The 27,044-nt window shown below is 37.8% G+C and overlaps 1 protein-coding gene across 2 annotated transcripts; it reads left to right on the forward strand.

Moving 5' to 3' along the window:
- The first annotated feature begins 925 nt into the window (after positions 1–925).
- On the forward strand, positions 926–26,341 carry LOC117394723 (NFX1-type zinc finger-containing protein 1-like). Of its 2 annotated transcripts, none has more exons than XM_059020413.1 (20): positions 926–1,025; positions 2,194–2,294; positions 4,580–4,747; positions 4,900–5,127; positions 7,057–7,236; positions 7,546–9,231; positions 9,322–9,450; positions 9,990–10,138; positions 10,577–10,720; positions 11,040–11,151; positions 11,254–11,364; positions 11,612–11,662; positions 12,786–12,899; positions 13,781–14,028; positions 14,165–14,304; positions 14,795–14,949; positions 15,525–15,670; positions 16,112–16,222; positions 18,741–18,836; positions 22,886–26,341. In XM_059020413.1, the coding sequence occupies exons 2-20, from the start codon at positions 2,270–2,272 to the stop codon at positions 25,211–25,213; spliced, it is 6,321 nt and encodes a 2,106-aa protein (XP_058876396.1). In that variant the 5' UTR covers positions 926–1,025; positions 2,194–2,269; the 3' UTR covers positions 25,214–26,341. The 2 variants fall into 2 exon arrangements, with proteins under 2 accessions (XP_058876396.1, XP_058876403.1); XM_059020420.1 differs by lacking the exon at positions 926–1,025 and adding an exon at positions 1,788–1,978.
- Positions 26,342–27,044: the final 703 nt, after the last annotated feature.

Consider the following 27,044-nt stretch of genomic DNA (forward strand, 5'->3'; position numbering starts at 1 on the left):
TTGCCTTGACCCTAGGGTCTGCTCTAATGATTTAAACAGCTGTGTCAATGTAATTCTTTTTTATAAAAGTTCACCATTTCTTTAAACACAAATATTTTAGAGCATCCGCTTTGACCAGTATGGTTTGCGGTTAGTGTCCAGCCGGTGCCTTTCCATTCAATTCAATGGCCGATGACAATTAATTACAATATTCAGCCTTTAGTTATTTTTACCACTAGGTCTCAGGACTCTCAACAGTGCTGGGTCTAGTGTTAATTATTCGGATAACCCAGCTCTCAATTCTAATGACTGGAACCAGGCACAGGCTGGTGCTGTTTGCCTGTCTCTATGAAGCAGAAACAAAAAAGTTACTCTAATATGTCAGCTATATTGGCATGGTCAAGAGAGTAACACATAGCCTACAGTGCTTATATTTAATATGTTGTCAGTACCTCAAATGATATTGGATTTGAGGTTTTGCTGGACACACAACCACAATGTAGGAAATCCAGTTTGGCTTGTCCAAGATTGCTACGTGCTAAATTCTATGCTCTAATGGTGCAAACTTCATCTATATCCATTAACTGGTCAACTATACTAAGCATATTGATATGCTGAATTTAGAAATGCCATACAACAAATCCAACGGGTCACATATATTGTTTATATTTTAATCTGATTCACACCCTGTACTACAACACACTGTAATCAAAGCACACTGAAGTGTTTCTCATAATGTTTTAAAAACATTCTTATAAAATAAGGTTTAGACAGAATGAGGGTATTTATCATATTTTGTACAAGGCAAATAAAAATGTATAGACGCTGCTTATGTGTCGTTGTATTGCTAGTTTATGACAGTAACCATTTTATTTTCTGCTCGACTAAATGTGATGCAAATTACCCTTCAACTACTTTCACTTCCTCAAAATCGAAACCTAAGTCGGCACACAGAAGACAGCTGCAACAACAGCAGCAGTACGCAGACGGATTCAATCGTTTGCAGTGGGATCTGAGCACAAAGCAAGGCGTTTCTTCAGATGGCGGTAAATATATTTGTTGTTGTTTGTTGTTGTGGTTAATTTGAAGTAAGCTTTTCTTTTAAATATGTTTTTTTGTAATACAAAGACTGACGATATGCGGTTATATCCGTTTTGCTGGCTACAACAGGTCTGTTTGTTCTGGTTGGTTCCATCCTAGTCTTTCTCACTAACCCTTAATAAAATGTGCGTAGATGATTGTGTATAATAAATGTGATATACTGTACTATACAATTCATAATGCAATTAAATCGTTCTAGGGACTTCATGATAAAGGCAAGAAGCTTTTGTAACTGTACTGCAAACAGAAATAATAAATAACGTCATCAGTAAGTAATGTAAAATGTACTTAGTTACTGTATATACAGAGAATTTATCTTTACAATGGTGTAAAGTCCAGCCGTTCTGCCACTGCTGTATTCAAATCTGATCCAACAATATTGTTTTAATAACGTCATTACTGGTCGTGACGAATAGAGACAAATAATCCAGTTCAGAAACCGCACACTTATTTGGCTGCATCACCTTGCTCAAGTCAAGCAGCAAACATATATTTCATCCAGAAGATTTAGATTAGAATACCTGTTGCATAAAACTCATGTTGTCACAATTTGTTGTTTTTGTTCCACCCACTTTGTCATTTTAAGACTAATTATGAACTTTGACAGTAATAAAATGTTTTATTCAACAAATTACATCATTCCCAACCAATTAGAACAGGATATATTTGTAGTGCCACTCCTATCAGTAGTTTGCTGATAATAGGAGTGGCACTACAAATTAACCAATGAGAGTGCAGCTTTCTCATGAAAGACTTTGATAAAGTAAAAGCTGCCGGTAGCAGCAAGTTACCTAGCAACGAACACAATGTACAGGCCACAAGGGGAGATAAACACATTTTGAATTGAGGAAATCCTGGGAAACAGAAGCAGACGAGCCTTGGAGTCAGGTGTCAAAAGGTATTTTTAATCATTAACCTCTCACAACACTAACATGATTGTGTCAGGTACCAGACCAAAAAAAAAAAAAAAAAAAAAAAGCTGTGCCAGAAAACAAACACTTTAAAACAATTAATTTGTTACTGCTAAACAAGTGGAAGCAACATAGTTCTAATATGCAACAATTTAAAAGGTAACATTTATCTTAATTGAATTTTTTCCTCTGAATGTTTTAGGGGTCATTACTGTAATGGTCTGCAACGGAAACCTTACCTTGAATAAAGATCTCGGACAAGTTGACATCTAAAGGAAATGGCTTCGAATAGAAATTGGTCTGGTAAGTCTATATCTAATGGCATCTAAACATAAAACTGGTATATTGTAGGAAAATGGAAGTAGCATGTAGCAAACGTGAACTTTGTGAAGAAGAATGTTTTCTTGCTAGGATATGCTCGATGATTGTGTTAGTAAGACTCTGCATACATGTATTTGTGAAGAAGAATGTTTTCTTGCTAGGATATGCTCGATGATTGTGTTAGTAAGACTCTGCATACATGTATTTGTGAAGAAGAATGTTTTCTTGCTAGGATATACTCGATGATTGTGTTAGTAAGACTCTGCATACATGTATTTGTGAAGAAGAATGTTTTCTTGCTAGGATATACTCGATGATTGTGTTAGTAAGACTCTGCATACATGTATTTGTGAAGAAGAATGTTTTCTTGCTAGGATATGCTCGATGATTGTGTTAGTAAGACTCTGCATACATGTATTTGTGAAGAAGAATGTTTTCTTGCTAGGATATACTCGATGATTGTGTTAGTAAGACTCTGCATACATGTATTTGTGAAGAAGAATGTTTTCTTGCTAGGATATACTCGATGATTGTGTTAGTAAGACTCTGCATACATGTATTTGTGAAGAAGAATGTTTTCTTGCTAGGATATACTCGATGATTGTGTTAGTAAGACTCTGCATACATGTATTTGTTTAGGTCGTACAAGAAACAGTAACCCTTTTGTGTATCTCAGAAACCATTTCAGGAAGTAGTGTCATATTTTCAGGGTTACAGTATATAAACATCTAACCTAATACAGCTGTCAAATTGAGGTCATTGGCCTTTTATATATATTGACAGTACACTTGAGTTATTCTCAGTACCTGCTACACAGCTGTATTCTTTGAATTTATTACTTCCATTACCAATGTTGTCGAGTCAAAAATAACCGTGTTGGTACACAGTTATATTCTGTGATCCTTGCAGTAAAAATCCATTAAAGGGGGTGACCAGCAGAAATGATCCTTTTCAATTGCCACATTGTTTTAGCTTCTGAATATATTAGATACAGATATTTTTTGACTTTCATTTTACTTCATGTTTACAAACCATTCAATCTCATATGCCATGCCCCTTAGATTATGTTTATGTTAACAAAAACACCTTGTGGTGAGACAGGGCGGCTGTGGTTGCTGTTTGTTCAGATTTGTTCAGTGACGGTGAACAGCAGTTTTTGTATATTTTTTGTTTAAACCTTTTGTTTTGGCCCTTGTGCTTTTTTTCTTTGTTCCTGTATTTGTTTTGTTACTAAATGTGCGAAACAGTGCTAAACTGCAGCTTCTTTACTTTGAGTCTCTAATTCCTGCCGGTAACATCATGGGCCATAGCGCTGTCCTGAACAGATCAAAACTCACCAAACTCCCTCCACCAGACAAAGGCGTTCTCCTTCCTTATATACATGTGGCCACTCCCCAATTAGCACTCAGTACCTAACTAGGGAATGGCCACACCAGTAATTACTGGCAGGGATGGATTTAACCCCATCCCTGCCAACCTTACATTCACACACACACACACACACTACCTAAAGCAGCAGGGCATCTGTCCTTCCACACTCCTGTTACTAGTTTTCAACAACAATATAAAAAAAACAGATGTAATGCTTAATGGTATTTTATATGGCACACCAATTCTATCTACGTAACACAATCATATTCTAAACAAGTCTGATACTTCCTGTGTCACTTTCAGGATTTCATTACCTTGCAGTTCAAAGGAGATTTAGCAGACTGATCGTTTTAGTAACTCACCTTAAGGTGAAGACCTTACTTTTTGTGCAGACCAATTGGATCTAGCACTGACGAAGCTGCAATCCTTTAAAAAAGGAGTGTTAGCCTGCTTTTGGGACAAACTTTTGTTCAGGGGGCTTCCGAGTGGCGCACCCAGTAAAGGCGCTCTGCGTGGAGTGCAGGAAGTGCCCTATAGCCTGGGCGTTGCCGGTTCGAGTCCAGGCTATTCCATTGCCGACCGTGGACAGGAGCTCCCAGGGGGCGGCACATAATTGGACGAGTGCAGCCCGGGGGGTGGGGCTTAGGTCGGCCAGGGTGTCCTCGGCTCACCATGCACCAGCGACCCCTGTGGTCTGGCTGGTCGCCTGCGGGCTTGCCTGTAAACTGGGGTGGTAGCGGTGGTAGCGGTGAGCTGAACCTAAAAATAATTGGACATTCTAAATTGACAGAAAATAGTAAAATAATTGGCGACTACTAAGAAAAATAAATAAATGAAATTACGTTAAAAAAACTGTTGTTCTGAGATTGTTTATGAAAGTTGCATTTTCTTTGCAGGAGCACATTCTAGGGGGCGTGAAGATCATTCTAAACAGGGACAGAGTAGCGGCTCCTCAAAAGGTTCAGGCAGTGGATTCAGGCAGTCCCGGCAACAGGGAAGGGAAAGGTGTCAGTCAGAGAACAGGAGAGGTGACAATTCCTCCTGGAAACCCAGGAACCAAAAGGGTAACTGTTAAAAACACATGTACTTTATTTTCAATCTCGTATACTATTGGTAATTCTTTAATTGTTTCCTCTAAAATACACTATTTATCTTTTGCTATATACATATATATATATATATTTCTGAAGTTATTAAGCACAAGATTCATTTACAGAAAGCACTACTGGAGAGGGCAAGGAAAGCAGCCAGACTCAAGAGAGACCTCCTTCACGTGGAAGAGGATTTGGTGGTGGACCCGATAGACCTCCGTTTAGACGTGATCTGAGTGGGAGTAGGGAACGTACCTATGGCAGACACCTTTCTGTTGCAAAGAATTTTCTAGATTTTCCTTGCCAAGGTGCTTCAGATGAACATCATGAAGGGAGAAGCAGATTTAAGCAAGGTAAACAATCCAATGATTATACTTATTTTTCCTGTTAATTTATTGTTTGGCTGCATAGGCGGTGCATGAGTCTTTCGTTTGGGGAGGCTATTCCACACTTTCCCCCCTGCATTTATTAAGCCGAACGATGTACAGTAAGATACACACATATTTTATATATATATATATATATATATATATATATATATATATATATATATATATATAAAATTAAGACTTGCATTATTTTTTTATTACTCTGTTACAAGTGAGACTGAATACTAAGTTTCATTCATTATGTTGAGTTTGAAAAATAGTCGGACTGACGGACACAAATAAAAGCTGTAAACCAGATTCATTCTCCTTCGTCTTTTTGAGAACTTGTACTGTATAATAATTTATAGCACAAAACAGACCTCAAAACCACTCAGGGATGCTACATATATATTTGACATATACATTATTTTTTCCAACATAAGATGGCCAAATAAATTAAGTTTAATATAGCACTAGCTTGTACTTTAAAACATGTTATGCCTATTTAAGCAAATTAGAAAAACAATAAGGATAACAAGCTGCAATGTTTTTTAAAACCTTTAAATCGTTAACCTGTTCTGCAGTCCTACAGTACCTGCACCAATTTCGAACACCATTTCCATCACTTCACACCAATTTAAATCAATTATTAATACTGTATAAAGCTTCTAAACATGCATTTACTATCGTACTTATAATCAAGGGGCATATTTCATAAGGTATATTTGCCAAAAAAATAAAAAATAAGTGCACTCTTACCGTAAACATTCCAATATCTATCTATATGGGGCTCAGATTGGCGGGAAGAATGGACGTTACACCAGCCCAGCATTGTCTCCTCGAATGACATTGAAATGCAACTAAATCCTGTATTTTGGACCTTGGTGATCCTGCAACAGGACCGTCATAGCCTTGTTTACCTGTGTATCCGAAAACTGTCTTTGGTATGCAAAACCATTCATTTTCATCAGAATATTAAAATAGGTTTTCATATTTAGAGTACAGTAAGCAGGCACATGCAGTTTTCTGCTTTCCAACGTTCAAAAGACCGCGCTTTCACTGAAAATTGTAGTGAAGGACTGGAAAAATCTAAAGAAAAAACTTCAGAAACATTCAATCTGGCACCACAAACAGTGTTCTGAAAGGTGGCATTTGTTGAAACAGTCAAAGGAAGTATGTTCTGACTGTAGTTTCACATTTATCAAATTCTCACAAAACGGTGGTGCGTGAAAACAGACAGTATGCTACGAAAATATTTTGCCACGAGCTCTGTAAAATTAAAATGCAGCTAAATCCTGTATCTATGCTTCAGTGTTGATTTTGATATCCCAGCTGCCCCAGCGGTATGGCGGTTGCACAGTAGGAAAATGATTAACATGTTTGCTAGACCTGCTTTGCGCATTTGCGGGAAAAAAAAATCGAGCTTCTTCTCTCACAAATATGTTTTGTGTTGGTCAGAACAATTTCTTGTGAGAGTTTGGGCAGTTTATTTTGGGGAGGCTTTGCCTCCCCAAGCCTCTTATATGTGCCGCCTATGTTTGGCTGAAGCCTATATTGGTCTGCCTCTATTTTACATATTAACTATTTGCATCTTTAAGAAGTTATGGGTAATGTAGTTACAGTGATTATCCTAACCCGACAGTATCTTAACAGTCTCTTGGTAACCTGTCTTGTTGTGTGCTGTGCTGCCCAGTTGTCATAGAGAGTGTCCTAACCAGCCCTCCATCTCTGTTGTTCACAGAACAGTTCAGTAATGTATATGATATATTTACAGGTTAACGGGGGTAAATTACATATTTTAGGTCATATAAACAATTTCACAATCGTAATTCGATTATCTGAACAATTTGACTCTCTGAACACCCTCCGGTCCCATATAGTTTGGAAAAACTGTAATTTCTTGTAAATGTGCAGATAATTATTGTGGCCGAAGAGACTCTGAAGACAGACGAGGAAACCGTCATCACTCACGTGGAAGGAGTGCTGCAGGGTTTGTCGATCAACCTGACAGCAGGTGCAATGCTGAGTCTGGACAAGCTCACACAAGGGGCCCAAATCGCAGTGTCACCAGCTGGAACAACATGAAGCCAAAAGGTGTGGAAACAAAATGATTAATAAGTAGTTTTAGGTCCCCGTACTCTTTGCCTCCAATGTAACTTACTTACAAAAAGCATTTGCTTTACCTTATATAACCATAGAAATAAAAAAGTATGAACTAATGACAAATGTTTCGACTATAAATTTTTCTTAATGTCATCAACATGTTTAATAGTTATGGATAATTTATAATCTTGCCAAAAACGTTTTTGTAACCCTTTTCCTAAATTATGGATAATAAATAAAATCTTTTTCACATATGTAAGCCTGCTGTTAAATGCTTTTTTTTTTTGTTAATTTTTCCAGATTACAGCAGAAACAATGACAAAGATGACTTTCGGAAGCTAGCAGGAAAAAGGGCAGGAAGTCATCCCAACCTTTTAGACATCTCCAAAGGCTGGGATTCAGATCAACGTGGCCGGAGCAATGAGAAGTTGCAAAATCAACGCCGGACTCCCAGGGTTAATAATTTAGACTACAGAGCTTTAAAAAAGATTTTCGAAATGGAGCCTTCAGAAGTTGTCATGAAACTGGCCTCTCCAGGAAGTGGTTTAAAAGAATTCTTAAGCCGTGAAGATATGACTGATGAACTTATTGCCATTGCTCTTGAGGTCCTCAGTAAAGCATGCAGCAGCAAGTCTAACCGAGAGAATTTACAGCATCTTCTAATTGATGTGAAAGAATCTCGCTTTTTGAAGAGACTCCTCCCTATGTATGTGATGAGAGTGAGCCGTCACAATGATTCAGTGAAAAGAGAGCAGAGCATTGTGCAGGTTGACCAAATACTGGCTCTGCATCAGACATTAATTAGTGTCTTCCCTGCCAGCACAATCCTTGATGTGTCTCTTATTGTAGCTCTTTTGCAGACTGAAATCACTTACCTGCAGTCAACTGGGCTTACTATTCCCAAGGAAACAGAAAACAGCATAACAAGCCTTCAGAGAATCATTACCCATTTGCAAGAGAAGAAACGAGAGGGAACGCTTCGATCAGACAACTACACATACATAACAGGGAATGAGGAAGAGCTAGACATTGAGGACTTCAGATACATGTCAATCTTTCCGACATATGAAGACATACACTTGACAGCGAAACCCTTCATGCGGCCGAATATTATCGGCCAAAAATTTGAAGACACAAAAACGTACCTTGATACTCATTTCCGCCTCCTTAGGGAAGACTTCATTAGACCTCTGAGAGACGGGATCAATCAGGTTCTGAAGTTTGATGGGAAGGATCTGAGAAAGGGAAGGTTTGATGACATTAGAATTTATTTGAATGCTTATATTCTTTCCCCCATCTGCACCCACAAAGGGATCCTGTACAGAGTTCAGTTCGGTATTGATAATTTGAAATCTGTGAACTGGGAAAGCTCAAAGCGACTGTTGTATGGAGCTCTGGTATGCCTGTCCAGAGACAACTTTGAGACTATGATTTTTGCTACAGTGGCAAACCGGGATGTAAAGGATCTCCAGAAAGGCATTACGACTCTAGATTTCACCGAAGAAAGCAGACTAAAATTATCAGAATTCCAGGAAAATGATTATTTTCTAATGGTTGAAACAACTGCCTTTTTTGAAGCCTACCGACATGTACTTGGAGGCTTGAAAGAAATGGCTTTGGGTGAACTTCCTATGCAGAAATATATTGTCAGCTGTGACACTAACATTTCATCTCCTCAGTACTTAATTAATCATCGGCATACTTACAGTCTTCAGTCACTGACGACAGAGGGCCCTGTCAGAATACAGGAGCTTGAAAAATCTGTCAGTACTGAGGAATCTGACGGTGCTGACAAATCTGACACTGATGATTTTCTTGGCAGACAGGATTTCAAAGAATTATTAGGCCTGCCTTGGAGATGTGATGTGCTCAATTTTGCTGATTGGCCCAGTAAGCAATGGTTAAAGTTGGATGACTCCCAATTGCAGGCAGTGCAAATGGCCTTGACTAAAGAACTGGCTATTATTCAAGGCCCACCCGGCACAGGTAATTTCTTTCTTTCTTTCTTTCTTTCTTTCTTTCTTTCTTTCTGTTTTACATGCTTATGCTAACACTCTTATGCTTTGTTTCTTCTAGGCAAAACGTATATTGGTCTGAAAATTGTCAAGACTATCCTTTCTAACTCAAACACTTGGCGTTCAGTGGGGGGTTGCCCCATCCTGGTTGTATGCTACACAAACCATGCACTGGATCAGTTTTTGGAAGGTAGTCTAATTGTTGTCTTTTATAGATGGCATTATACCACTGTTCTACACAATGTGTATGTTAGGAAGTAGGAACCATAGACATAGAATCCTACAATAATTGTAAATGAAGGAACTCAAAATAAAACCTTTTACAATTTCAACGTAACACTAAAATAACAGAATGAAGGTTTTTAAGCACTCTGCATTGTATGATTGAGTCAAGTTTGATTATGGGCATTGTAAAACACAAAATATCAAACGTGTTACTTCTGGAGAAATCTTAGAATACATCTGTGATACAGACATTGTATGTGTAACATTATAAAAATACCTGTGCCAGTCACATTTGGCATCACATGACCAAATATGTCTTGTCACTTGTAAATTTCAGAATGATAAAAAACACACTTCTTGTTCACAAAAGACACTACTATCTAGTTTCTTCAGATTGATAAAAAAAAAGAATTTCCAGAAATTATATTGTTATAGTTTCTGTATACTGTATGCATATCTGTCAAGGTACCTTGGATTAAGAGAAAACATCTCTTTGTTTTTAAGGCATTCACAAGTTTTTAAAGACAGGATTGGTCAGAGTAGGAGGAAGATGTGCCAGCGAGGTCCTCCAGAAGTTTTCTCTGAACAATTTAAGAAGAGATAATATGTTTAAACAGAATCTGCCTGGACATCTGCGAGCAATGTATTCAGTGGTAAGAAAACAGGTTCAAAAAGTCTTCATGGTAACATGGTAACAGTCATGGAAATGCTGCTTGTACAATGTTATCAGATTTTCTTCCTACTCTTGCACAATTGTTTAGTAACAAGTTTTTATTTTTAAACATGATATCTGGGAATACACTTCTGTTCGCAAGCCATGCTTCCTCTATTGACAACATGCTTTCAGACAGTAAAATGCTTTGACCCAGAAGACACTGCTGAAGTGAAATGACCCAGGAAGTGCACATGTAACAGATATTCTGAGAAAAAACGCTTAGAAAGTTCGATCAAAATTAAAAAGCAAGTTTTTTGAATACTTACAGCATAGAATTCAAAGCTAAGTTGTGCACTTGAAATCCAGTAACATTTTTATCAGGAAAGAGGGCTTGCTCTTTTTAATGTATAACTCACTTTTGTTCAATCCTAAACAGCTTACAGAAAACCGAAAAAGCGTTGAAGAGAAAATTCAAAAGAAAGCAGCTCTTTTTGAAAGTGCTGCAAAAGGAGTTCTTCATGAGAATGTCCTGGAAGATATTATTATTTCACTTCATGGGACTAATCTAGGGAACGTACAGGTTAGCAGCACAGTGTTTTACTAAACGTTGAACTAAAAATATAGTTTTTAGGAAGAGTGTTACATTTTTTACAGTAACTTTCATAATTTATAATCTTGATGTATTGTAAACCACTTTGATTAAACACTGTAATGTGTTAAACATAGATTTGCAGCATTAATTACTGTGTTTGCTTGTATCTACTGCACAATAAACACGCATTCAACTCACTGGATACCAAACTGCAAAAATGAGTGTTCTTCTGAGTGTACCATTTAACTTCACTGCTTATTTAAAGTAAAGCATTGTAAATGTAATACATTTTTATATTTCTTTTTAGGCTGTGGAAAATTCCCGAAAAAAGAAAGCCCCCTCGCTAATGTTAGAATGGCTAGGAATTTCACTCCTGAGCCATATGTCAAGGCAAATTGGTGATGAAGACACCAATCAAAGTAAGAACAAAGTATATTTTAGAGACCTGTAGTAATAATAATAATAATAATATGACTACATAACATTTAACCAATGTTTTTTTTGTTTTGTTTTTATCCAAGGGGATAGTGAGACTGCAGATTGTGGTGATAAAGATTTAGCTCAAGTGGCTCATGAGGAGAAAAGCCATGACAGCAAGGAGTCTCCAGGCATTGAAAATTGCTCTGAAAATGGTAAGGGTAGCAGTGAGTTTTAGGAACATACTATTTTTTTGGTGGGGGATTATTTAGAACATGTACTTAACTACTGTAGGTACTGTATGTGTCGACACAGAGGTTGCAGCTGGTCCTTCTAGTATATATTCATTTAATTTCAGTAACTTGTCGTTAATGTATTAGTACTACTACGACTACTACTACTAATAATAATAATAATAACAAGAAGTTTGTACTGTACATGACTTACAATGTCTCTTTACAGAAGAACAGAATCTATATGAATCTGAAAATGAAGAAACAGAACAAGATAATGGTAGGTTATTTAAAATATTTAAAGTCGTAAAGCCAGTTCAAGGCTGCTCCTTGAACTTTCCTATATAGTGCACCTTTAGTTCTTAGAAGTAAAAATATTCAAAATATTCACACAGATATTCTCAGCCCCATTGTTTCTCGCTCCATGACCAGTGGTTTAAGATGTGCATTTATTAAATTAACATACCTTGTGATGAGTTGTAGGAATAAGGCTGGCACCCCAAATATCTTTTCAGTTTGTGTTACCATCAGGGAAGTTGCAACATCTGCTGTGTTTGCAAACCCGCCATAATACCTACAACTGGAAATATCTAATTTAATCTGGACATTCCAGTGTTACAGCAAGTTAATGGCATGCTTCACTTTGATCTGTGCCTAAGATGATCGCCATATTGGAGTCATGTGGCTTTTTGCTTTCCGGCTAGAAAAAGGCGACAGACGAGGCAACAAGTGGGTTCAGTAGCTGGGTTTTCAAAGATATAGCATGACCAAACCAAAAAAAAAAATAATCTCTATAAAATGTAAACAGTGTTAGAGAAGTAACTATTTGTAACTGTAACTAGTTACATTTTTTAAAGTAACTTCTCCAATACTGCCTGTAAATCAGAATTGTATGTGCAATACCCATGCTTTATTTTATTTTATTTTCCAAACTCCCAATATCTATATCAATCTGCTGGTAAAGAAATGGATCACAGTGATGTTTTATATTATAGATCATAATGTTTCTTGCAGCCAATTAAAATGCCTTAAGTGTCTTCCTTTTCTCAGTTTAATTGTGAGGAGTTCACAAAATACCATGTTGAATCATTCACTTTTTGAAGTATTTTAACTGATTTGTGTTCTTCATTGTGAATTTTTTTAAATGTCAGGTTTTGTCATTTAATGCAATAACAGGCAGATATATCCAGGTGACACAATACCAAATGAGTTGAATGGAAAAAACTATCTATACGCGTTCAAATCTAACCCTTGTATATTCTTTTAAAGTAAATGGTTTTCACCTTGTCTTAAACTGAGGCAAACCTGCAACACAATTCCCATTAGCACATCTGTGCCTTTGAACTGTTTGTTGGATGGATGTAAAGTCAATGTTCAGAATAAACATATCTTATGCCTTTCAGAGGGCAGAGCTGATGAAGACTTAAACAAGCCGGGGATTGGAGAGTGGAAGTCATATGCAGATGATGTAACCAAAGCAGCTGAATTACTGAAGCTTGCAGACACTCAGGAAGAAGGTACATTTCAGCCCTGAATATCTGCTACCCGGGCTCTGAAAGAGACTCCAGGGGCACACTACTGTTTTGGTTACAGCTCAGGAGGGTAATACACAAGACCTTGGGGTCATCTTTTTCAATAAAACTGCTTAATTAAAAGTAATTTCACAATGTAATCATCACTGGTATATAACACTAATCTAGCACTAATCATGGACAATATATAAAGTTACCTTAAGTAAGGTAGTCCATCATTAATGATAATCACTTATAGTTAAGTTGTTTAAGCTACATTTATGAATTCCGATTGACAGTATTCTGAATAGAACCTGGAAGTGAATTCCAAAGTAAAGAAGCTTCTGACTAAATGCCCTTTAATCAAGGTCTTGGAATTACCAAGAGACTGTTACTGGCAGATCTCAAAGTATGAGCGGTTTGTAAGGAATAAGTAACTCACACAAGTAGGCAGGACCAAAGCCATGGATTGCCTTGTGAATGAGTAGCTAAGTTATAAAATCAATGTGATGCTTCATTGACAGCCAATTTAGTGGTCTTAAAACTGGAGAAATGTGACATATAGACCTGTTAGGAGTATTCCGGCTGCGGCATATTGAACTAGCTGTAACCTATTCAATAACGCTTCTTTAAGGCCAGCAATTGAAGGCACTAGCTGAATCTTTTGTTTCTTATAGAATGTATTATTGAGTGTTCAAAGCTATGGATGAATTAGCCTGGAAGACAAACAAGATGAATTAGTGTCCTTTTCAATGCCCTTATATATGTGTGTGTGTATTATATATATATATATATATATATATATATATATATATATATATATATATATATATATATATATATATATATATAATATAAATAAATTCCTTTGTTTTGGTCACCTATAGAAGATGCTTCTGAGACAGCAAGTGTGACTACAGAAGGAGATGAGGATGCAGCAGATTTACTCGCAGTCACTGAAGAGGCTGATCTGGTTCAGGCCGAGAGGATGATAGAAGATGATGATGTGCAAAAGCAGATCCAACAAGCTAAGAGGAGAATTTTTCAAACAAAGAAGGTGGTTCTGGCTTATGTACCTGGAGAAGAGAAAGAGGAGGTGCAAAGCAAGAATGAACCTTACGATGAAGGGTGGGAGGTAAGTTTCCATTGCTGTTGTTTAAAGCCCTTCTTCAGGGGATGAATATCTCCAGCAACTGGGAAATATACAGTAGTTGAATCTGAATCTCAAAAGTTTCTTTAAAAATAGTAAAACTGTCCTGTTTTGTGTTTAGATAACAAAAGATATGAAGAAAAAACTGAAGCGCATTGTCAAGGTGGAGCTTCTAAAAACTGACCACATGCCGGAGGAAGAAGCTGAACAAATCGCCAACCTCTGGGCTCTGTCTTACACACAACGCTGGCATCTTTACAGGTGAGTTCCTTGTGCTTGAAGATGTGACCCATCATTCTAAAATCAATCGGGTTTCACAATACCTCAACCTGAAAGTACACACTGAAAACAAATTGGTTGTGCAAATCAATGAACAAATGTTTAAATTGAAAACCCAATGACATCCTTCTAGGAAATTCACAGAGATGGTGGGGAGTTTGAGAGAACTCAGCAATGTTTGCCCTCAGAGTTTCTATAATCATGTTTAAAAATAACAAACCACTAAATGAAATAACTAAATTAAAACTGATACCTAGAACTGATCAAAGTTTGCTACTGTATGACTGAAAGCATTGCAATTAAGCAAAATGCTGCCACCTGCCATTCTTTATTATTGTTGGTGGTTTTGACTGCTAAAACTGTAAAGATTCATTTTGCAGTATTTTACGATAAGCATTGGCATACCTGTTTGTAAATTGAAATTGTGTTAAGGGAACTTTTTTTTTTTTTTTTTTAAACCATGTAATCTTAGGCTGTGGCTTTTAAAATATCGGAATGATATCAGACGGCAGATTCTGGAATATGAGAACGAGTATCAGAGAACAGTTAACAGGATCACTGAACTGCGAAACCAGGAGGATCAAACTATCCTGAAAATGGCGTACGTCATTGGAATGACAACAACATGTAAGGAGTAATGCATAACCCTTTTAATTTCCCATCATTTCAAATGTATAATGCTGCAGTTATTTTTCCCAGATTGAGAAGCATATTTACTAAAATGAGGAGATAGTGGAGGCAGTCGAGATTTGAGACCCGTTTGTCCAGTTTAAAAAAAAAAATCTAGGGGGAAATGAAGGCTGACTGTCTGTCATATTTTTACATACAATACATCTGGAGAAGCGCTTATTGATTTGTAATTAATCTTCGTTAGCACTGATTGAGAATATCGCAGTGTATACATGGGCATTTGTCCATCTGTCTGTATGTCAAACATGTACATGCAGTTTTCAGACATCACATTCTCCTTCACACACATGTAATCCAACATGATTACTATTTAGAGCACTAAATAGAACATTGTGGCATGTATTTGCTGGTTTCACACAATAACATCCAGTACCTAGGTGTCCCCAAGCGACAGGTTTACATTCAACAGGGACCGTTGCATGCTTGTTAGAGAGACCATTGGTAATTACCAATTTGCCAATTGCTGGACTTCCAGAAGAGATGTAATAATAAAATAAACTCCTTTCCTGTAGGTGCAGCCAGATATAGGAAGGTCTTACAGGATATTCAGCCCAAGATTGTGGTGGTTGAAGAAGCAGCTGAAGTGCTGGAGGCTCACATAGTGACAACTCTGACCTCTGGATGCGAGCATCTTATTTTAATAGGAGACCACCAGCAGGTGAGTGCTGCAAAATGTAGCAATTGTGTATAAAGTGAAAAAAGGACACATTAAACACAGTCCAGATTATAAAATTAATTTCCACTGGAGACACGTACTTATTTACACAAGGAGTGCTGAGAATATAGAATGGGTTACCTAGCTGTGTTGCTGATGCTGAATCATTCGTATTCATCAAGACCTGACTTGACAAAGTCTTTCGATCATCTGCTCCTGGCATCCGGACAAACATTCATGGCCCAAATGGCCTCCTCTCGTTTGTTAATTTTCTCGTGTTCTTTTGTTCTTTAAAATAGTATTAGTTTCAATATGTGAAATCTGAAGTGCTAATAGAATAAAGTACAGAGTGTGTTTTCTACTTCAATGTATATGCCACTTTGCTGGTGTCATTGGATCATTAAATTCTACTTTCTTCGCAAATGTTGTAATGTTTCATTTCAGCTTCGTCCAAGTGCCACAGTGTATGAGCTGGCAAAAAATTTCAACCTGGAGGTATCATTGTTTGAGAGGCTTATACGGATGAATGTCCCATACGTCCGCCTTGATTATCAGGTAAAGCAAAGATTAGTAGAAACAGTTGGTTGGTTAGTGACAGGTAAGAAGGAATTGAAGCGGTGTAGAGAACTTCACTTGGTTAACCTCCTTGTACTCTGTCTTTCGGGTGAGACGTAGTTGTAAGTGACTCTGCAGCTGATGCATAGTTCACACACCCTAGTCTCTGTGAGTCGCCTTGGATAAAGGCGTCTGCTAAATAAACAAATAATATATATATATATATATATATATATATATATATATGTATATATATATATATATATATATATATAGATATAGATATAGATATAGATATAGATATAGATATATATATATATATATATATATATATATATATATATATATATATATATAGATATATATATAGATATAGATACAGTGCCTTGCAAAAGTATTCAGACCCCTGACCAATTCTCTCATATTACTGAATTACAAATGGTACATTGAAATTTCGTTCTGTTTGATATTTTATTTTAAAACACTGAAACTCAAAATCAATTATTGTAAGGTGACATTGGTTTTATGTTGGGAAATATTTTTAAGAAAAATAAAAAACTGAAATATCTTGCTTGCATAAGTATTCAACCCCCACACATTAATATTTGGTAGAGCCACCTTTCGCTGCAATAACAGCTTTAAGTCTTTTGGGGTAAGTATGTACCAGCTTTGCACACAGTGTCGGAGTGATTTATGGCCCATTCTTCTTGGCAGATTTGCTCCAGGTTGTTCAGGTTGGTTGGACGATGCTTGTGGACCGCAATTTTCAAATAGTGCCACAGATTCTCAATGGGATTGAGATCAGGACTTTGTCTGGGCCACTGTAGGACATTCACCTTTTTGTTCTTGAGCCACTCCAATGTTGCTTTGGCCTTGTGCTTGGGATCATTGTCCTGCTGAAAGGTGAATTTCCTCCCAAGCTTCAGTTTTTTAGCTGACTGAAGCAGGTTCTCTTGCAGTATTTCCCTGTATTTTGCTCCATCCATTCTTCCTTCAATTTTAACAAGATGCCCAGTCCCTGCTGATGAGAAGCATCCCCACAGCATGATGCTGCCACCACCATACTTCACTGTAGGGATGGTGTGTCTTGAGGCATGGGCAGTGTTAGGTTTGCGCCACACATAGCGCTTTGAGTTTTGGCCAAAAAGCTCTATCTTGGTCTCATCTGACCACAAAACCTTTTCCCACATCGCAGCTGGGTCATTCTCATGCTTTCTGGCAAACTCCAGACGTGCTTTCAGGTTGCTACTTTTTGAGTAATGGCTTCTTTCTTGCCACCCTCCCATACAGGCCAGTGTTATGCAGAGCTCTTGATATGGTTGATTGGTGCACCATTACTCCACTCCCAGCCACTGAACTCTGTAGCTCCTTCAAAGTGATTGTTGGCCTCTCTGTGGCTTCTCTCACAAGTCTCCTTCTTGTTTGTGCGCTGAGTTTTGAGGGACGGCCTTTTCTTGGCAGTGCCTGGGTGGTGTGATGCAGCTTCCACTTCCTGATTATTGATCCAACTGTGCTCACTGGGATATCCAAACACTTGGATATTATTTTGTACCCTTTCCCTAATCTATGCATTTGTATTACTTTATCTAACTTCTGTAGAATGCTCTTTGGTCTTCATTTTCCTTCAGATTCACAGCCTGACCAATGATCCTTCAACAGTGGGGTTTTTATCCAGAAAATGTGACAGCAACTTTAATGGTTCACAGGTGGAGGCCAATGGTAAGGTAATTGTGTCCTCGTTAGGGCAATTTCTTTCATCGGTGTAAACTGGGAGCTTCCACAGCACAGGGGTTGAATACTTATGCAAGCAGGATATTTCAGTTTTTTATTTTTCTTAAAAATATTTCCCAACATAAAACCAATGTCACCTTACAATAATTGATTTTGAGTTTCAGTGTTTTAAAATAAAATATCAAACAAAACGAAATTTCAATGTACCATTTGTAATTCAGTAATATGAGAGAATTGGTCAGGGGTCTGAAAACTTTTGCAAGGCACTGTGTATATATATTAGGGAAAGGGTACAAAATAATATCCAAGTGTTTGGATATATATAAAAACATGTTTGATGTAACATTTTTAAAACTGCACAAGTGAGACCTATATAGTGAATGAAAGTGCACCACAGGTGAGAGTTGAATTATTTCAGTGGCTCAACACGACTAAATATAAAAAACCCAGTTAAAGGAAGTCTGCTTCTGATGCAAAAATTGCTTCTGAAAAAAGTGCTCAAAACTGACGAGGAGGAACCTGGATGAGCGTTGCACAGGTTTCAAGGCTTCCCCTATGGGCTTCAGTGCACAGCGCAAAGCTAATATGCTACTCCACTTCAGAAAAATCAGTCTGGAGAATTTTTTTTCAGAAACAATTATTGCTGGACTACAGCAAAAGAGAATTATATATAGCACACATAATGGGGATATAAATCAGGTAAGAAATTAAATATTATTAACCTGTATATACAATATTCATTTACGTTCTGATGCACATTAACTTTTACAAGTGTTTTCTTTTGTAGCATCGCATGCGTCCTGAAATTGCTCGGCTGCTGACACCACACATCTATGACAAGCTGGAGAACCACGACTCTGTCTGTCTGTATGATAACATTAAGGTACAACTTTTATTACATATTCTAATTTTATCATGGTCCTTGCCTGTTAGAATTGTATTTACTTCAACAAAACACAATGAAAAACACGTTTAAAAAACCTGTTAAAATACATAAACGAAGATAAGTTGAAAAGTTGAAGCTATTTCTGACTGATTTTATAAAGTGGTTAGAAAACTTTGCTTAATTTTTTTTAAGTGAATTATTAAAATACCTAATTAGGCTTCCAGGCCAGCCTTTTAAACGGCTGCACCAAAACTCACGAAATTTGGCACGGATGTAGAGGATTATGGGATGTTGTGCCATGGTCAATATGGCGGCTTTTGGTCACATGGTGTGGCAGCCATCTTGGATTTAATGAAAATTTAATTCTTTTCATGAACGGTACATAGTACAGCTGTGAAAATTTTTGTACATAGTGCGCTTATGTCCAGGATTGATTCTACTTAAGGAAAAGTTGATCGGTCACATGGTGTGGAAACTATGTGCCATTTTGCGTAAAACGCTTAAACGACATCTCCTCATAAACCGTTTGGCCGATTGATGTGAATCTTGGGTATACGTTATCTTTGTAGTGTCCTCTAAAAAAGTTATTCAGGAAAAGTTCCTACATGAACAGACATGGCTGCCATGAGCCAATCAATGTAGGTGACATGGCATTTTTGCCCAAAATATACCCTGAAATGATACATTCCCACCACTAGGGACAGCTGTTGCCATGGAAACGTGAGCAAGGTCTAGGAAAAAAAAGGCAGCCATTTTTTTTGCTGGTGTCTGGCAAGAACCGTTTTACTAACTCGGGTAACTTAAAACACAGTAATTACACTGGAAAGGCTGGTATTATATTACACACACACACTGTACAGTATGCAATGCCACATACTGTAACTAAGAACTTATTTTTTTAAGAACTGTTGCAGCTGCACCACGCGTGCGCACACACACGCGCGCTCACTAAGTACGAGACAAATGACTGAAATCTCTGCTCTAATGTTGTTTATTTATTTAGAATAACCTGGTGGACATGCAGGCATAAACAGAACTATAGACATACTGAAACACACCAATTGTTTGAAAAAAAATACCGTGATTTCGTGCTGTATAGAAATGTCTTGTAATCATTTTTTTTTTTTGAAATGCTGTTAAAACTGAACAGCAGGCAAAAAAAAAAAAAAAGCCATGTATTTTTAAACCACAACACAATCGAAATACTAATATGTTTAATACATGCGCTTTACAGATCATACGAATACAGTTTGCTTAAAAATCGTCATATAGTTATTTTTACAACAGTCACAAATCCTGAATCTGCTGCAAAAAAGCCGCGCGTGTAAGCCATTGAAAAGATGCTTTGGAGGGGGAGGGGGGGGGGGGTCGACTTTGCAAGCGTATCTTTTAAGTAATGAGTGCCTATGGTGGGTTATGGGAGGAAGTGATGTGACACAGTAAGCACGTAGTTGGGGTTGGATTTTTATTTATAACTCCCACAAGGGAAAAAAAAAACCACAAAGTCCCGAGCAGAGGGTTCCAACACAATTGTAGCACAAGAAACTGCCTCTGTTACCAGCTATGGTAAGCAGAGGCTTGAAATGAAAAACAAATACTCCAAACAAAAGAGAAACACTGCCACAGGGTTTTTCAATGATCCACACCACAGCAGGTGGCTCGGGCTCCCTCTTCAAAACAACAGGACAAGTAATTCTTGCAGCTTCCCAGGATCTCAGGGAAAGTCCGGACTCGAAGGCAGCCGGTCTGGGAATCCTCAGTCTGAATATACGCAAAACAAACAAAAGAACAAAACTCACAGAGCTCACGCAGCACAACTGTCTCAGTCCAGGATAGGGAGATAAAATGGCAGAACCCCACAGCCTAAATAGTGCCGAGCCCTGCCCCTACAATCAGTGCACTCCCCCACCTCAGCCAATCGTCAAGCGCAGCACAGCTGATTGCAATAATGGGGCTCAACCATGAGGTCCTGCCCCAAGTTAAGATGGCTGCCCCCACTGTGGCTTCTGCCCCAACCATGACTCAGCCATTCTCCTGTGTCTCGGTCCTTCCTGCACAGCGCTGCCAGTAGTCGGGAGGGCAAATTACAAGAGGGACTCCTTTCACTCCTGTCACAGTGCCATAGACAGAACTGTTCAAAATTGCTTGCTCTTTTAAATACAGTTGTAAGGACTAAGCTCGCATGGTTATTCACAGAGAATCCCTCCCCAAAACAGCGGACATTTTAGTAAAATACGAGCTGATCAGCTTGTTCTGCTGTAATGAGCTTTGTTTACTTAAAATAACCACATGGACATACAGGTGTAGCCAGGCAACCACAGAGAAACATGCGTGTTGTAGTTATGTCAAGCTAGTAAATAAATAAAAAAAATAATAAATAAAACTACAACCAGCAGAACTTCAAAAGCGCATCACGTTCTGTTTGTCCCTTTAGAACTGCAGTGCTGTCTGACACTCGTGCTGTCAGACAGCTTAAAGACGTGAAGCAGGCAGCACTGATTCGCTAAGCCTGCCGTGTACTTGTGTATTTATGTTTTTGTCTTTTTTAAATATAAATAGCTTTACAAGTCACACGAATACAGTTTGTTTAAAAATCAGGGAGGGGGGGCACTTCGAAGTGTATCTTTCATTAACTGGTTATTTCAGTTAAAAAAATACCAGCTGACCAGCTTCTCTGCTGTAATGTTAAAAGTAACCTCGTGGACATGCAGGCAGAAGCCAAAAAAAAACCAAACACCTGCACTATTCTTTTTAACACTACAACCGCCACGTTTTCACGTTTAAAATTTAAATTACTATGCGTGTGTTAAAGATCCACGGTTGTCTGTTCTTGACTTTTCCTAAATACATGTAATGAATATTCTGACGACGTTTGAAAGTCAGAATTACAAAAATAAAAAAAGTTATGAGCACTTCTACCTAGAACCGCCAAAAGTAGTCATTTTGACGGCTTGTTACAATACATGCTTTTATTATTAATAAAACCTACAATGTGCTATATGGCCCTATATCCGCTAATTTTGAAAATAAAGCCTTTTATATTTATTTTTTCATTCAAATACGATGTTTCTGCTATGCAATGTTAGATATGATGTTTATAAATAAAACTTTTGAGTTGTATCTGATAGTTTGGGGGGGGCAGCTTTGCAAGCGTATCTTTAATTAACTGTTTTTTTCATTTAAATAACAGTATATACAGAACAATTAAGAATCTCTTGCTCTATAACCGTGTTATTTTATAATTAGTCATAGCCATGATCTTATACCTATTTAACTTTATCTTGTTACCTGTAGTATCCCACTAACAAAAAACAAAATATCACTGTGTTTTACATTAACAAGCAGAAAAAAAACACAAAGTTTGGCCTTTAACTACGGGGTGGTACAAGGTTGTCCTCTTGTGGCGAACTGTACAACAGTCTCTGGAGACAAAGACTGCTTTGGAAAATCTGACCACAAGAGGGCGCTTATGACCACGAAAAGCATATACTGCTTAATACTATTATCACATCTAACAGTCAATTATTTAATGGTTAAAAAAATACTGTGCCCAGTTTATTTTTTAACAGTGTAAAATTGACATTTTTTATATTATTTGAATTTTTTTTTTTCATAAAATTACTATAATCTCGGGGTGTACAGAAAATTGACAGCCGGGGTATTTCAAATATGCAACTGAAAGTTCCAAAGCGCCAATTGCACTCCCACAACGAATCGCAAGTAGTTTCAAAATGAATACTAAATCGACATTTATAAAATACTAACTGTTATCCTGCAAAAAACACACACGATAAAATGATTCTTTCCAATTAACAAAATGTTCGTATGATTTCCATTTTCACGAGTCTCAAACCGTATCTTGTTCTGCTGTAAAGGCCTGGAAGCCTTCAAGTTGCCTGCAACTTCTAGTTATATATAGTGATGTTATGTAATGAATTAATGCATATATATATATATATATATATATATATATATATATATATATATAAAATTCATTTTGAAAGTATGCTGGAAGTAATATTGTTTCTTATTGTTTTTTCTAACAGGGAGTTACTACAAATGTCTTCTTTGTGGAACACAAGCACCTTGAAGAAAGCATCCACGAAGGACGAAGCCACCAGAACCTACACGAGGCTAACTTTGTCAAGTCCCTCTGCCATTACTTTATCTGTCAGGGATATGAACCCTCTCGGATAACGGTTCTTACCACGTACACAGGACAGCTCCATTGCTTAAAGAAAATGATGCCCAAGAGTAAATTTGAAGGAGTCAAACTGTGTGTGGTTGATAGATACCAAGGGGAGGAGAATGATATTATAATCCTTTCTTTGGTTAGGAGTAATCGAGAAGGGAAGGTGGGTTTTTTGCAGATTCCAAACCGAGTTTGTGTTGCTTTGTCCAGGGCAAAGAAAGGTTTGTTCTGTATTGGCAACATGAGTATGCTGTCAACTGTCCCGCTGTGGAGTAAAATTATGAATGTGTTACGCAGCAATGGGCAGATAGGAGAGGCTCTCATGGTTCGCTGTGAAAATCACCCCGAAACTGCTAACTTTGTTTCTGCAGCAGAAGACTTCCTCAAAGTGCCACAGGGGGGATGCTCAGAGCGCTGTGAGTATCGGCTGAATTGTGGCCATGTCTGCACCAGGTTTTGCCATCCATATGACTTGGAACATAAGGATTTCATCTGCACCAAGCCGTGTTCTAAAACACTGTGTGACAATGGGCACACATGTCCAAAAAAGTGCTCTGCTATATGTGGCGAGTGTAAGGTGACTGTCACCAAAACATTACCCAAGTGTGGTCATGAGCAGAAGGTGCCCTGTTCAGAACCTCCAGAAACTTTTTCATGCCACATGCAATGCAACAAACCTTTATCCTGCGGTCACTTGTGTGTTCGTGAATGTGGTGACACATGTACCCGCAAATGCCCGCAGAATGTGACGGTTAACCTAGACTGCGGTCACCAAAGGACCATTTCATGTTACGAAAAGCAAGAAGCTGAAAAAAAAAATGAGAAGATACTTTGTTTTGTAAAATGTGAGGCCAGCCTGCAGTGTGGACATAAGTGTTCTGGTAGCTGTAGCGAATGTTCTAATGGAATGTCACATGTTGCATGTCGTTCTAAATGCAAGGAAGTGCTAATTTGTTCCCACCAATGTCAAAATAAGTGTTCTGAGGAATGCGTTCCGTGTTCTCTTTCTTGTGACCGCAAATGTTTCCATCAAAAGTGTGATCAAATGTGCTGCATGCCCTGTCGCCCCTGCACACAGCCATGTGGCTGGGGATGCAAGCATCACCAGTGCACAAAGTTATGCTTTGAACTTTGTGACAGAAAGCCTTGTGAACTGCCTTGCTTTCGAAAGCTTAAATGTAAACATCAGTGCATTGGTATGTGTGGGGAACCATGTCCAAAGAAGTGTCGCATATGTCATGCAGATGAAGTTCAAGAACAGTTTTTTGGAAAAGAGGCTGATCCGGAGGCCAGGTTTGTCCAACTTCAGGACTGCAATCATATCTTTGAGGTGACTGGGTTTGACACGTGGATGATGACTCCTGTAAACGACGGCCCGATCAAACTGATTGCATGCCCCAAGTGCCACGCTCCTATCCGGAGAAGTGTGCGCTATGGTTCTGTCATCAAGAGAACACTGATTGAAATGGAGCAGGTGAAAAAGAAGACAGTTGAGATGTGCTCAACACAACTTCTAATCTCAGTAACTGAACGAGATGAAATGAAAAGATATTTCCCATTAGTTCTTGAAATGCTTCTGTCAAAGTTGGATAAAGCTGATTTGATGATGCCCACGCTGCTCCTCATTAAAGATCAGATTACCATTCTCTCAAAGCTGGCAGAAATAAAAAAGAATGTTCAGCTACTTTTGCCAGTCACCTTCCTCCGAGACAAAATCAACAAGCAAATAGACGTTTGCAGTTCAAACATAACAAAGCCAATATATATTAATTTCCTCTTTGAAAAAGAAATCATAAGGATTTCACTCTTAGCTGAGGCCTACGTCATGTCCTACATGCATAACAAACCTGTACTATCCTCTACAGTCATGTTTGCCCATATTAGGCGTCCACAATCACTGGATAACCCAAAAGAACTTGAACACATAATTCATCGTCTGGAACGTGGTGTGATGGCACTTAAAGAAGAGGAGGAAATAAAACATATTCGGAAAATGCTTGACAGCCTCCAGGAGAGGCTCAATTTGCACATGTTGTTTAAGATCTTGGAAGAGAAAAATCACAAACTGCTTGATGGTGCCATTTTTAGACAGGGCCAGTGGTACAAGTGCAGTCAGGGACATGTTTACTGGAACCAGGGAAGTGGAAGTGAACCAAAGGTCGACCAGTGTCCAGAATGTTAACATAAAGAATAATAAAACCATCACGTACGACACAGATAGAAGAAATCTAAATGTGTCATTATTTTAGCGATAACTAGTTGGGTTGGTTCAGTGTACAAGGTAGTGTTGGCCGAAATACCGAAATGTTACAACATCAATATTAGGACATTGACTGTGTCACGATAATATTGCGGAGATGATACTACAGTGAACTCCGTTTATAAGAATCACATCCGTCCTGGATGATAGGAGGCTGTGTGGTCCAGTGGTTAAAGAAAAGGGCTTGTAACCAGAGGTCCCCAGTTCAAATCCACCCTCAGCCACTGACTCATTGTGTGACCCTGAGCAAGTCACTTAACCTCCATGTGCTCCGTCTTTCAGGTGAGACGTAATAGTAAGTGACTCTGTAGCTGATGCATAGTTCACACACCCGAGTCTCTGTAAGTCGCCTTGGATAAAGGCGTCTGCTAAATAAACAAATAATAATAATAATGATTTGATTCTTATAAGCGGTTGATTCTTAAAAGCATGCTTCCGTGCATCAGCAGTTTAAATACAGTATACAAATGTCAATGATGCTCAATCACTAAGGACAAAACATCAAAACAGTCAAAACGAGTCCTTGTGGATAAGAAACTTGTTATATGATCACGATTATGTTTACTCAAGGCTGCAGAACCCTATTTCACTACAGTATACTTGAGAAGTGATATTTAATGGGGAGATATTTCAGTAGCTGTAACCCCTTTAACTGAGCTTGACTGAGGCCAGGGGAAAAAAGGAAACTTCATTTCGAAGGAAATGATACAATGTTTATTTTTTGAATGCTTAGTCTTAATTGAATCTATGTCTTTGTTCTTAAATCCATGGAGTTTATTCAATAATTGATTTGTGCAGTGTCATGACATGATCCTTGTTGTAAACTTGGTGTCTGATTTAATAAGCTTTTGCATTGTTAATGTTGCCAATCAATAACCAAATTCTATTTCTGATTCATTAACCCCGTTATATTGTTTTATTTTCTGAAAGCATGATTGTTCAAGTGTATGGTTACCTGATACTGAATTACAACTTCTGCATTGTATTTTAAATTATACTTATGTATTAAAATGCATCATTAAAAAAAAAAAAAAAAAACTTACCAATAAGTATAGAAATGTTGCAGGTACAGTAGACATACAGTCAGACCCACTTAAAATCACTCCTGTTAATGTCACCCTTTACTTATCATCACCACATTGAAATGCACCAACTTGAATATAACAGAGAGTCAATGGGGACAAGGTCCTGAGCTCACTTTGGTTAAGACCACTCACATTCATTAGTCCTACAACTGATTTCCACCCAACTTACTAAAACTGTGGTAAATAAAAGCAAACGATTAGAAGCTGTAAGTGTAAGAAATTGCTGTGCGTTATTGAAATGTGCTGATATGTAAAGCAGAAAACTAGCATACAGAACCCTGAAATGTGTGTTTACTGTACATTGAAAATAAAGTATATTAATGAACAATGTTGTAATCAATAAAATAACTGCAAAAAATCCATTTGTTGTATCAGTAACTGCTTTGTGTCTGAAGAGTGATTTTCCAGGTTACTGGTGTACTCGTGATAAAGTGCTTATTGTAATGGTTTTTGAAATGATAAAAACCATGGATAGATAAACCATTTATTATTTGAACCAGTGACAGATATGTGGAATAGTACAGTATTTATCTGAAAAGAATTGTCAGTGCAGCACTGTATGGTTCCCTTTAGATGGCACAAAAAGCTTATATCTGAAGGTAAGTATTGCGTCTAGTCTCTACATATGTGTTTGTGATTTGTACAGTGTTATTCAAATTGACAATAAT

Source organism: Acipenser ruthenus, chromosome 3 (genome assembly GCF_902713425.1).
Source record: "Acipenser ruthenus chromosome 3, fAciRut3.2 maternal haplotype, whole genome shotgun sequence".
NCBI classification, from domain to species: domain Eukaryota; kingdom Metazoa; phylum Chordata; class Actinopteri; order Acipenseriformes; family Acipenseridae; genus Acipenser; species Acipenser ruthenus.